The 13040-nt window shown below is 33.7% G+C and overlaps 1 protein-coding gene across 1 annotated transcript in view; it reads left to right on the plus strand.

Annotated features, from left to right (window-relative positions):
- CALCRL (calcitonin receptor like receptor) overlaps nt 1-13040 on the plus strand; it is a 106201-nt gene that overhangs the window by 67975 nt on the left and 25186 nt on the right. Inside the window, exons 5-8 of the mRNA XM_021706873.1 lie at nt 2275-2410; nt 4462-4572; nt 4665-4777; nt 6160-6251. Coding sequence (XP_021562548.1) covers nt 2275-2410; nt 4462-4572; nt 4665-4777; nt 6160-6251 — 452 coding nt within the window. The remainder of the gene's footprint in view (nt 1-2274; nt 2411-4461; nt 4573-4664; nt 4778-6159; nt 6252-13040) is intronic.

Consider the following 13040-nt stretch of genomic DNA (forward strand, 5'->3'; position numbering starts at 1 on the left):
GGCGGGTCTCGAACCCGCGGGCTCAGGCAATCCACTCACCTCAGCCTCCCAAAAAGGCGTGGGATTACAGGCTGAGCCACCGAGCCTGGCAGATAAAATATTTTCAACCAGACTTGCCGATCATGAGGTAGATCTGTTAAGAAAAGCAATTCTGCCGTTGATATTTCTCCCATTCTACCAATTTATCAACGTATGTTGATTGAAAGGCAATTCAGAACCATGCACTGTGTTTTAACTTAAATTCCTCATCCATTCATTTAAATAAACAGGCATGGATGCTGAATGTGGGGCAGGTATGTGAGTGAGTGTGCGCATCCATGAGCACCTCTGCAGGTAGATGCTGGGACATGGGGTAGAGGTGGAAGGATGGCAAGTATGACCAAAACTCGGTGGCTCTGCTGGAGGAGTTATATGCCTCATACTTAACTTGGTTTTTGTTTATAGAAATATATTTTCATATTTTTCTCCGCCTCAAATTAAAACAGTGACTGCACTCTTATCTCATTATAAATATAAGAAACTGAGATACGAACTCTCATCTAATTCTGTGCTAGCAAAGGGTTTGCTGTGGTGTTTCCAAGCAAACCCTACAAAGATGGAAACAAAAAAACTCAGAAAAAATACAGAAAATCAAAATGAGAAAAACCCAAAACTACGTTCCTGTTGGCATTTGTATTTGAAAACATTCTCAAGTCTAAGAGGAGTCCAAATTCTGCACTCCTTAGATGGCCTCTTTAGGTTGACTCAGATTCAAGAAACAAGCCTCTTGTTTCTTCAGCTCACACCCTCCACTGAGCCTGCCACTGAGCTGCACAGAACAGCACTGGTTCCTTGCAGGTAATTCTGTAACAGATTACCAACTGGTTGTTGCAATTTAAGAAATTCTGAAACTTTTTCTTAAATTCATTCAAGATGATGTATATATCTGAGTCTTTATTCCAAGTACAAGTAAAAATGCTATTTTTAAAATTTAGAATTTCATACTTGTTTATGCAATTCTATCAACTTCCTGAAAAGAACAAAATGTATGTGGCTTGAGGCTGAGGTGAGTGAATTGCCTGAGCCCACGGGTTGAGAACCGCCTGGGCAGTAAGACCTCTTCTCTACAATAAATCAAAAAATCAGCAGGGCGTGGTAGTGCATGCCTGTAGTTACAGCTACTCGGAAGGCTGAAGCGGAAGGATCGCCGGAGCACAGCAGGTGGAGGCTGCAGTGGCCGGGAGCGGCCACTGCACTCCAGTCTGGGCGACAGAGTGAGACTCCAACTCAAAAAAAAAAAAAAAATTAATTTTCTTGGTGCTCTAAATTTCCATTTATTACTTATACAGCACTACCACTGCATAAATCTTTATTTGGAAATTAAAATCAATCAAAGAATGAGAGTTCATGTTAAATGATGGTCACATGATGGTGAACTTGAGTGGTACCACATAATGAGGGACTATTATAATTTTGACTTTACAAAATTCAACTTCCTGGTAAATTAACTTCCAGAAAATTAAGAATGAAGGAACAACAATAATAAAAAAAGAGTAGAAAGATAACTGCTTATGGAGGATAATATAAATAATGCAAAAATTAAAGAGAGATAGGTTGAAGAGAGGTTTCTTCAGGCTTCGTATTATAAAGCAGGAAAAAAAAAACCAGGTAGAAATTAAATTAGAAGTGAAGCTCAAAATAGTGCTACTAAATTGGATGAACATGATTTTACAACTTGTCCAATACCTTTATTGATGTGCACAAAAGAAAATCTCTATTTGCTGGCATCATAAGCGAACTTGCCATTATTTTGATTATCAATAGCATGATTATAAAAATAGCAAAAAAAATTGTGATTTTTTCCATATGCCAGAGACATCCCCTCTGTTATTTTAATGCTATTTTATACCATTTCACAAGCCTCACAATGAGGCTTGAAGTGAGGGGCGATTGCCTACATTCACAGCAAATATAAAAATTGGGGTGAATTCTGAATACAACTCTGTCTTCATTCCAGAACACATGTTTAGGGATGTCCTGGAGCCGGTTACCACAGGCTTCTGAGAGCCAGTTTTACTTCCCAACTCTGCTATTGGTGATGTCTTGGTTGTTTGAAATCAGACATGATAGGGATATTTATACCACAGAAATCAACAAACACACAAATTGGGTATTTTTCCCCAGAGAACCAGTTTACCACTCAGGACATTACTGCATATGCTTTTTCCCACTGTGTCAGACTGTCTCCCACAAGGACATTTTTACAGTTCTGAAATAGTTTTTTTAATTCCTTAGATTCTAGTCATAGCAGCATCAGAAGAAGAGAGCTATGAGAAATCAATTCATTTGGGAGTTACTAGAAATAAAATCATGACAGCTCAGTATGAATGTTACCAAAAAATTATGCAAGATCCCATTCAACAGGGAGAAGGTAAGCATGACTATTTGATTCTAAATGCATTTGACATAACTTTTAAAAGAAAACAATTCTGTCAATCAGATCTCCTTAGGTCCGTTATTAAAAAGGGATTAATTGCTAGTTTTTCTTGTATATATGCAGTTTTAGTTATTTATGAAGAACATTTTATCTCCTCTTTAAACAAACTAATAGAAATATGTGACAGTGATCTGTTTAGTATCAATCTTTTTATGGTGTAAAGATATTTCAAATCAAGTATTAATAGTGACACAAAGACACAAGTCTTTAATTAAATCATGACTTCCCGTTTATATAATTTGTAACCTTTTTGCACAACCTTCTTGATAGAAACTTGCATAATAAAATAATAAATATAAATTTTTGTCCATAATACACATACTTTACATAGTACATTTGGTAGCAAAGCAAATAAAGTCTAAGTGCTTCTGTTCCCTTTAAGGTATTTCTTTGCTATTTTTGTAACATTTATTGAGGGTCTGCTAAGCACCAGACATTTGCCTAGATTCTGAAGATATAAAGATATGAGTAACACAAGTAGACTTGTCAGATTTAGCAAAACAAACACAGGTCCTATATTTTCTCTGGCAACCCTAAAGACAGGGTGGTCTTCAGAATATAAAATGTAAACTCACAGAGAAACAAAGCAAAACATAAAGACTCTTCAGATATTTTTCATTTTTAAACTCTTCCAAATAATCAAGATATATGTAAAAGTAGATTTTAAAATTAATTGTTGAGTGATAGGAATATCTTTATAAGAGTTTCAAAATAAAACAGTTCTGTGGTAAAATAAGTTTTGGATCACAGCACAATACATCTTCTTGAGACTTCACAATGCATTTTGTAATTTTGAATACTCTAAAAAGTCTTACAATAATCAGCTATTTTTATTTTTAACTTTGTGTCCCTGAAATCCATTTGATGAGAGAAACTTTTAAAATGGAAAACCTATTCACATCTCATTCAAATGCCATAAAACATAATTTGAAAATTTCCGGACTTTGCAATCTATCATGCTACCAGTGTGGTAGTTAATAAGACAGATTCTTTTGGAGCTATGATATGAATGCAATTGAGAGGCTCTCTAAAACTATATCAAGGATTTTTTTCTGATAGACTATAAAATGTATTTTAACTAGTGATATACGAATATAAGCTATTTAAGTAATTGTTTGCAAATCATAGGAGAGAAAATTTGGATTGTCTGAGGTGGTTTAGTTTAGTTTTTTTTAATTCAAATTACTTGGGCTGTCAAGTCATCAGAATTCTGTTCTCTTTTCATAAGGGTTAGATAAATTCTGAAATTGCTATGCAAATTTGTTAAAAGTAAAAACTATCTCATGTAGCATTCGGGATTCTATCTATACCTGACAAAGTAGAAAATTACTTTGTTTAATGATAAATTACTATAGTATTGGAATATCAGTCTTAAAGTTTATATTTTTGGATGTAAGAGGTTCTTTCTTTCATGTTGGAATAAATGTGAAGCTATTAAATATCCCACCTCATGTGAAAAGAAAAGGAAGGAAGAGCTAGAATTAGTGGAAGGACCTATAAATGTTATTTTTCAGGGTTAAGATGGTGAAATGGGAAAGACTGAACTAATCATTGTTTGCTTCAGAAAATACTACCACCTTGTCCTAAGAATATAGTTTCTAAAATAAGACATGTTTCTAATTTCTCATATTTTAAAAAAAATTTAGACCACTAATTATACACTACTTTGTGATTAAGAACAACTGAAAACGCCACGCGATTTATTAAACAAAGTTTTGTTTGAGAATTATAATTCAATCTAAATTGTATATATGTTTAGAAACTTCTAAATTTAGTTTAGAGATTATTCTAATAATTACTTGGCTAAAAAAAAAGACCAAGTAATTATTAGAATATAATATAGTTGCTATAGATCTTTATTCAGTATTTGCATTTTTGGTAGACAGCTCTTATTATATGTTAGAGTGAAACCACTTTTAAAATTATGTGTCTTCCTATATAACAAGAGAGAGTTAGTCAACCCTAGTTTTTCTTCCCCCTTGAAGGCGTCTACTGCAACAGAACATGGGATGGATGGCTGTGCTGGAACGACGTTGCAGCAGGAACTGAGTCGATGCAGCTCTGCCCTGATTACTTCCAAGACTTTGATCCTTCAGGTAAAAGCTGAAATGTATGTATGTATCTTCTTGACATCTGTTTAGTAATCCCAAGGTCAACTGAATTATTGTTTTCCTTTCTAATTTAAAAGAAAAAGTAACAAAGATCTGTGACCGGGATGGAAACTGGTTTAGACATCCAGCAAGCAATAGAACGTGGACGAATTATACCCAGTGTAATGTCTACACCCCTGATAAAGTGAAGGTACATGATAATTATGAATTGAAATATTATTTACTCTATTTGCACATTCAGTTGTCCAATACACTAAAAGAGAAAATCTAGTCAGCATTCTATTCCCTTATTAAGTCCTTTAATAATATATTTTGAGAAGAACAATAAAGAAAAATGTCTGTGGAAAGAATTATTATTGATTTTGTCATTACACTGAAGAAGCAATCCTCTTAGGCAATTGTTTATTTACCAGTCAATGTCTAAGTTTTAGAGTTTCAAAGTTTCCAAAGAAAACATACCTCAAAATTGTAAGACGTGAAAAATCTTGCACTTGTGATGGAATCTTATATTCTGAAATTGTGCTCAAGTAAGCAAGATAAGCCCAGCAGGTTTTAAACAGTCCTCTTTGTTCCTTAGCAGAAGGTTTTCATTCTAGACTGACTGTTAGGTCACTCACATCCATGTTCCCATTTTTAACACTATACTTAAAGTCAAGGTTAATTACAGTTTGTCACAATAATAAAGCTTTGGTAGAAAATGCTTGTATATATTTGGATTTGTATGCATTGAAAGGCAATGTGAAACCATGATTAAAATTGTGACTGTTCTAATGTCTGATTGCCTGTTTCTGCCCCTTACCAGCTGTGTAGCCTTGCACAAGCCATTTCACATCTCTGTCTCAGTTCCCTCATATATAAAATGGGGGTAAGCATAGATTTCACCTTCGTGGTTTTCCTAAGGATTGACTTCATACAAAGAAAATACTTAGAAGATTAGTATGCAGTCAACACCTGATGACTGCTGGTATATTTATAAATCATATATTCACTGCTTGTTCAGAGAAGGGTTGGAAGAGAATTATAAAGATATACAATAAAATAATAAAAAATGAAAGAGGAAAAGTCCAAGGAAGAAGGAACATATTCAAACAGATCATAGGTTCTTATAAGTTACCATATTGAGATTTATTTCTGAGCTTCAAATTTGTGAAACAAAAATGAGAAACCCAGTTGGGAAATAACGCCTTACCTGGCATTTAAGTCTGAACAAAACAAAGCATCAAGTACCATTTGATTTAAGGTATTCAAAATATAAAATGCTGGTTTTACATATTATACAACCTAGATTAATAAAATTATGACTTAATAGATTTAATATCAGTATTCTAATTTCATATGTAAAAGAACATACAATTTGTAAATGTTGATGTCAGTTGATAAATCTTCATAGATATTTTTCAATCTAGATGTGTTCAAGTATTTATTGGCTTGCAAGCTAATCATTATAAGGCTATCAGATCACATACTTTTAAAAGTAAAATTTATTCAGTTGAATTTGAACATCTACATATATAAGATTATAGATATTTACAGTATTGATATGTCTAATCTTTTTATTCATACGAATTATAGACTGCACTGAATCTGTTTTACCTGACTATAATAGGACATGGATTATCTATTGCATCACTGCTTATCTCACTTGGCATATTCTTTTATTTCAAGTAAGTATAAATTTCCCAGTTGTCTTTGGTGAATGCAGTGTCATATGCATATTTGTCAAGAGCTGATAATATACAAAATATAGATGATCTGTAATTCTTAAATTTAGTGTTTAAAATAAGATGAAATAAGTTGGTGTTAGTTTTGTAAAATATGTAGCAAATATTGACAAAAATCCTTCTTCAATTTTACAAAATTAGCAGGTATATAAGAATGAAATCAAATACAAAGGGGCCTAAACCAATATATAAATCTGACTGTATTTGCTTTAGGAACTGTCAAATGTCATAGGCCTTCTTAACTGAGTCATCAACATTTCGTTCAGTTTTAATAGCAGTATCAATGTGCATTACAAAAGCTAGAATTTTGTGCAAATAACAGTAATGACATTTAATATCTATGAGGGGGAACCCAAAAGACTTGGAATTTATTTATAACAAACTGTGTACTTATTCTTATATGTTTAAACTTCACCTTCAAAGTAATCTCTGTTTGATGCAATACACCTGTCGAGATACTTTTACCATGGCTCAAAACAGTTTTTGAACTCGTCAGTTTTGTTGCCTTTTAGTGCTTCTGCCATTTTTTGTTTCGCCTCTTCCACATGGGCCAAAACGTTCCCCTTTGAAGACATTTTTCATCAAGTACACAAAAAAAGTCACTTGGGGTGGGATGGGTGAATAGGAAGGATGGGGCACAGGGGTCATGCTGTTACTGGTCCAAAACTGCCGAACACTCAGTGGTATGTGGGTAAGTGCGCTCTTAAATCATCCTTCATAAAGTGGGGAAACTCTTGAAAGAATCTCTGAAAAGGTTCACTGAAGCCAAATGCAGCCTCTCACACAATGCCAGATGCTGTACTAATGCTGATGGGTTCCTAGAACACTCACCTAATGGGGAAGCCTCTACTACAAAGACTCCGTCCTCCCAAAAACTCAGTTTTGGGGGTCCCCTCTGGTATTATTGAAAATATAATCTAAGTATATTATGGCTAGGTTATTTTTCCTGATTTGGAGGATCATCATTATAAAGGTTAAGTTATACTTTCAATTTTGTTTATAATTTACTTCTTTTGGGGGGAGGAAGATTTAGCTCAAATTTTTTAATCATCCAAACAAGTAATTTTTAAATTTATAGAAATGTAAATTTCCAAATTATGTATGCATTATTTGGTTTTCACACTTTTGATTACCACCCATAATTATAGAATGCAGTGTGACAAGTATAAGTAGCTATATTTCCTTGTATCTTTATCAGTATTATTATCATCATCAACTCCTCCTCTTCCTCCTCCTCCTTTTCTCCTCCTTCTCCTCCACCTCTTCCTGCTTCCCCTCCTACTGCTTCTTCTCCTCTTCCTCTTTCTTCTTCATCAGCATCAACAATAATCTTGGCACATTATCAGGAACAGAACTATCTGAAGTAGCAGCACATCAAAATAACCCACATCCAGGAATTAGCAGATAGTTGGATATGTAACATATGTACATATGCACATATGTTACATATGTAACAGCAGCACCACCTTTTAGCCCATTTTTCATCAAAAAAGTCAGTCTATGTGAGTATCACTTAAGGAGCTAAATAATTTTCCATTTATTAGGCTTACAAAAATCTATAAATAATTTCTTTTTGGGCATTAACATTGCTTCCATTTGTTTTCTATTTGTAAAAAAACACTGCAATGGACATTTTCAATTATGACTTTTCTCATATTTTGCACTATTTTTTTAGACTACATTCCCAGAGTCTTGGGATTTCTTGATCAAAGGGTATACATCTTATTATGACTCTTGAAACACATAATCTCAAAAGTATCTCAAAATCAACATGTTGAAAATAAATTCTTAATATATATCTCCTCCTAACCCAAAGGTGGTTTTCTTTCAGAGTGACCCATCTTCACAAATGACACCACCAGAAATCCAGTTGCAGTGGCCAGAAATTTAGAGATAATCTGTGGTACCTTTCTCTACTTTTTCCTTCCTATCACTCTTTCCCCATACCCTTTGGGTTCAACCATTTGAAATCCTTCCAAACTATCCAATTTGCTTCGTCTCTACTGCCATCGTCACTGGTCTTATTCTACCTAACCTTAGTAAATTCACTTTCTCTCTCTTCATTTAAGTCTAAATAACGCATACAGAAAAATATTTCAAAGACTGGGATGAAATATAGACTTAATTTTGTCATCGCCTTTAAAATTTTTAGACTTCCTGTTGCAATTAATATAAAATCAGAATGATTAGTGTAGCCTGCCTGCATTTTGTCTCCTCTCTAGCATAATCAAATGTATTCAGACCTAACCTTAGCATCATTTCCTCAGTGAAATCTTCTTGAATTCCCGATTGTAGTATTTCTGAAATTGCAATCACTGAAAGCAGACATGGAGTCAAATTTTAATTATCATTTTGGAAGACCACCATCTCTGCACCTTAAAAACTATTACAAGTGAGACTCTTCAGATTAAATGGTCTCTTTTTATACTGCATGTGAGAAGCCAAAATATCTGAGTACATTAAATTTCTGAAGGAGATAAAGTTAAGTATAGCAATTATACTGCATGATAAAACCAGTAGTCTCCCAGAATTGGTAGCAATGGTCTCCTAGAATTACAATGGTTCCTTGCAAGTTTGAATTTGGTAAAGATATGTAAAGTCCTGGACCAGTTCCATAAAGTCAAATGCAAACTTTACAAATCTCCTTCATGTGAAAGACCCTAAGATTTAATGGAAGTAACACTCACTGTGAACTAATGAGGCAACAGTGGGGCTGCCAAAAGAAAACAATGTGCCAAACCAGACTTGACCAATAAATGTCCAGTCTTCAGTTCTAAATCTTCAATCGGGCCACTTATTCACCAGGTTCACTATGTAAGAGGAAAGCAGGGTGTCATAAGAATTGGCTTATCAGGTGAAAGAAATGAAGACAGTAATAGCAACAGTTCAGGGCATGAAAGTACCCAGACTGCTGAGTCAGAAAAAGACAAAATATAAAGATACAATATATGAGTTCAAGAATCCAAATGACTATAATTTGTAAAATTGTTTAATAACAAAGAGAAAAAAAATTGACTCAATTCAAAACAACCTAACAACCAATCTAAATGTAATGAGCCACTGATTGACCAGATGCCCTTCCTGTCACTCAAGATTTTCAGCCAACCTGTCAAGAATATTGAAGTGATTCCCATAGTGGCTTCTTAACTAGACATGAGGATCTTTAATATCTCTTCTAAGCCCAAGTTCTATGAATGAAGCAGTAACTTTGTAAAAAGGATTCAAAGGGAAGAGTCATTTTAAAATCAAAATACGTATTATAATCTCAATATCAAATAAGTTAGTATCTGCTAAAGTATTTTGAAGTATTTTGCAAGCTAAAAATAGTCTACACAGGTAAACCATATTTATTATTAATTAGAAATAGAGAAGCTCTCCGGTTCAATATTTTTGCATCTGTATTTATGTATGTTTTATTAAGAGTGCAAATAGGTCCAAAAGACATTATTTCATTGTTTTTGATGACTGAATAATATTCCATAGTCTATATATACTACTGATATTTACAAATAGTTTTAGTTGAAAGATTAACATTTAAAGCCTCAGATTTAGTTTATTTCATCTATGGGAAAGTACTTTTTTCATATGGAAATTGTGTGTATGAATACTAAGTAATTTGCTTTACAATGCAAGCTGTAGAAATAGTCCTAATTTCAAAGGAAGGGCTATAAATTTGGTGTTGTCCCAAATATGGTCCTGCTGTTTTACATATAAATAGGCTTGGTTTTTGGAAATCAAACACTATTTTTTTAAATATAGATTACTATATGCAATAAATACATGGATTTATTATTTGCTAAAATGCTCATGCTTTTAAAAAAGATATATAGCATGCTACACTGACAAAAACTTTTTAAAGCAAATAAGTATCTTGCTGATATAAGAAATTTGGTTCTTGGCCTCTATATAAAAGAAAAAAAAAGTCTTCAAATAATTACCATGGTTATATTTATGATTTATACCAAAAGTATAATTAAATGTTCATTCTCTATAGCAAACTAGAAGAAAAAAGAATCATTCAATGGTGAGCTAGTATGACAAGTATGTACTTGAATTCACTCAGAATAGATAGTGTAAGGCAGTAATTAAAACATGGGATATCGTCAAATCTTGTCATCACTTCTTATTAATAATATGGACTTAGCCTGATTCTGCTTTTAAATAAGCTTCAATTTTTATTTTGTTTGTTTTTTACAATGGGTTATTATTTTTTAAAAAGTACTGAGTAAAGCAGACTCAGTACGTGGCATTTAGGAACCGCTCAATAAAGAGTTATTAATGGTAAGAGGTATTGATTTTGTTATTATACTACCTCAATCATATATGCACATAGACAATACTTATGTAATCATCAAACATTACCCTGCATAATAATAATACAAGGTGGGGAAAAAAGTGTTATTATGGAGCTACAAAGAGCTATGAGAACACAGGCAAGAAAAGACTCACTCTGACTCATGAAATCAGAAGATTCCTGAAGTTATACTCTCATTGAACCAGCACTTCAGTAACGGGTAGAAATTGTAAACCAAAAGTAATCAAGAGATTATCTAGTCTAACACCAAATTTTACTTACTTTCTAATTAACTGATCAAGTTTTTCAGGGTTCCTCTTGATCCATGTTCTTTTTATTTGGCTTCATCATTTTAATTCACTTTAATTGTCTTTTAAAAATATAGAATTTGGGTCAGGTGCTCACACCAGTAATCCCAGCACTTTGGGAGCTCGAACCAGGAGGATTGCTTGAGGCCGAGTTTGAGACCAGACAGGATAACATAGTGAGACTTTGTCTCTAGAAAATAATTAAAAATTTATCCAGGTGTGGTGGCCTGCACTTGTAATCTCAGCTACTTGGTAGGCTGAGGCAGGAGGATCGCTTGAGGCCAGGCTGCAATGAGCTATAATCTCGCCACTGCACTCCAGTCTGAGTAACAGAGCAAGACACTGTCTAAAGAGAGAGAGAGAGAGAGAGAATTTGAACAGAAAGATGCAAAGCTAAAAATTAATTTATTATACATTCTCAAGCTCTAGGTCAAACATTATAAAACCCTCTTCAAGAAAGACTCGTTATAGGAGATTGTGTTTTTTAGATAGGCAGAACTGGCTTCAGATACCACCTTTGTAAATTTACTTGCTGCATAACATGGAGCAAGTTATTTTGTTTCTCTAATCCTCAATTTACATCTTTAAAAAGAAGATTATATTACTATCTACTTCATAGTTTCATTATAAGGGCTGAGATAGCAGTGAGTTGCAATGTTAAGCAGTGTGTTGCAGAAAATGCTATCATTGGCCTTGTTATCAATCTTTCTTATGAATTCATTAAAAGGTTTTAATATAGATATTTAGCTCTGGTAGGCATATTATATCAGTAGTATCTTTAAAATCACAATTAAAGAACCCAATTTCTAGTTTTAGACATACCACATCTTTATAAAAAAATTATTATAATGTTCATGTAGACCAACGCCACGAGATACCATGTAGCTTACTTCATACTTCAATCTGTATTAAAAATAATTTGTAGTCTTTGAATTTAGGCAATACCAATATGTACTCTGTAGAACTATCTACTGGAAAAACCACTAGCGTAATGGAAAGAATGTCAGTAAGATAGCTCTATGAGAGGAATCACCCCAACTTTTTTATTTACACATTCCAGGGCTTAGCATAGGATCTTACATATAGTAGGTACTTAATACATTTTTGAGGAATGAGATATGAACTGGCTTTGAAACTTACTGTAGGACTGACTTTCCTATGTCTTAACTGTGACCTTCAACAAGTCCCTTGAGTTTGTCTGGCCTTTGCCATCTTCATCAACAAAGAAAGTCATTAGACTAAGACTCTAACATTCTAGTCAGTACAAACATCTGTGTGAAACAAAATGGAAACTCTGCAGCCAGATCCAAGGAAGAGAAAGGCCTCCTTAGAAACTGCTGAAATTGAATAGTTCATGAAGCATGTTCTTGTAGAAGCAGGGGCAATAGAAATTATTAGCTTTCTTCCAACTAGCCTGAAAACAATTCCTAGAGGAACTGCTGTTTCACATAAAATCATTGTGTATAAAATATCTATCCACTTATTCTTTTTGCTTCTTAACCCAGTTCCTCATACTGCAGGCATCCTTGCTTAGTGTATGGTGTAGGAAACATTTTCTCCTCCTTTGATAATTGAGGGTCAACTGGTCCACCCTAATAAAAACCAAGAACCATACACAAAGTTGATTTAGGGTACCGTTTGTTATTTTTTATTTAGAGAGAGAAATGTCTACTATTCATCCATGCTTTAAATTAGAAACAGAGGACATGAAATACTATTCACCAGATATATTTCAGTTTTATATTGGAGTCAGTTAAAGGAAAGAGTCAGAGCAGGAGATAAAAAGGAAGGAAACAGAGAGGGAGGGTAGAAGAGAGACATAACTTTGGGGTTTGCCAAACCCTGAGAGGCAATGGCTCTTACTCATAATGATCCTTGGAAAAACAAAACAGAGCTCTTTAGATAAAAAAATAAATAAACTTTACTGGAATTAGTTGCAACTTATATTTTAATTACTGTTTAAAATCTGAAAGCACAGCAAACCTCGCTCTTACTTTTAACCCAGACAAAGGTGCCAATTTCTTGCACAGAAAAGAGAGTATATAGCATCTTTCTGAGCTGTGTAAGAAAGAAGTGAGTTTATTCGAAAGAACATCTTTGCTGCCATGTTTTCAGACACTGATTTAAAAC

Source organism: Carlito syrichta, unplaced genomic scaffold (assembly GCF_000164805.1).
Source record: "Carlito syrichta isolate Samal-C Ts95f unplaced genomic scaffold, Tarsius_syrichta-2.0.1 Scaffold316189, whole genome shotgun sequence".
NCBI lineage: Eukaryota > Metazoa > Chordata > Mammalia > Primates > Tarsiidae > Carlito > Carlito syrichta.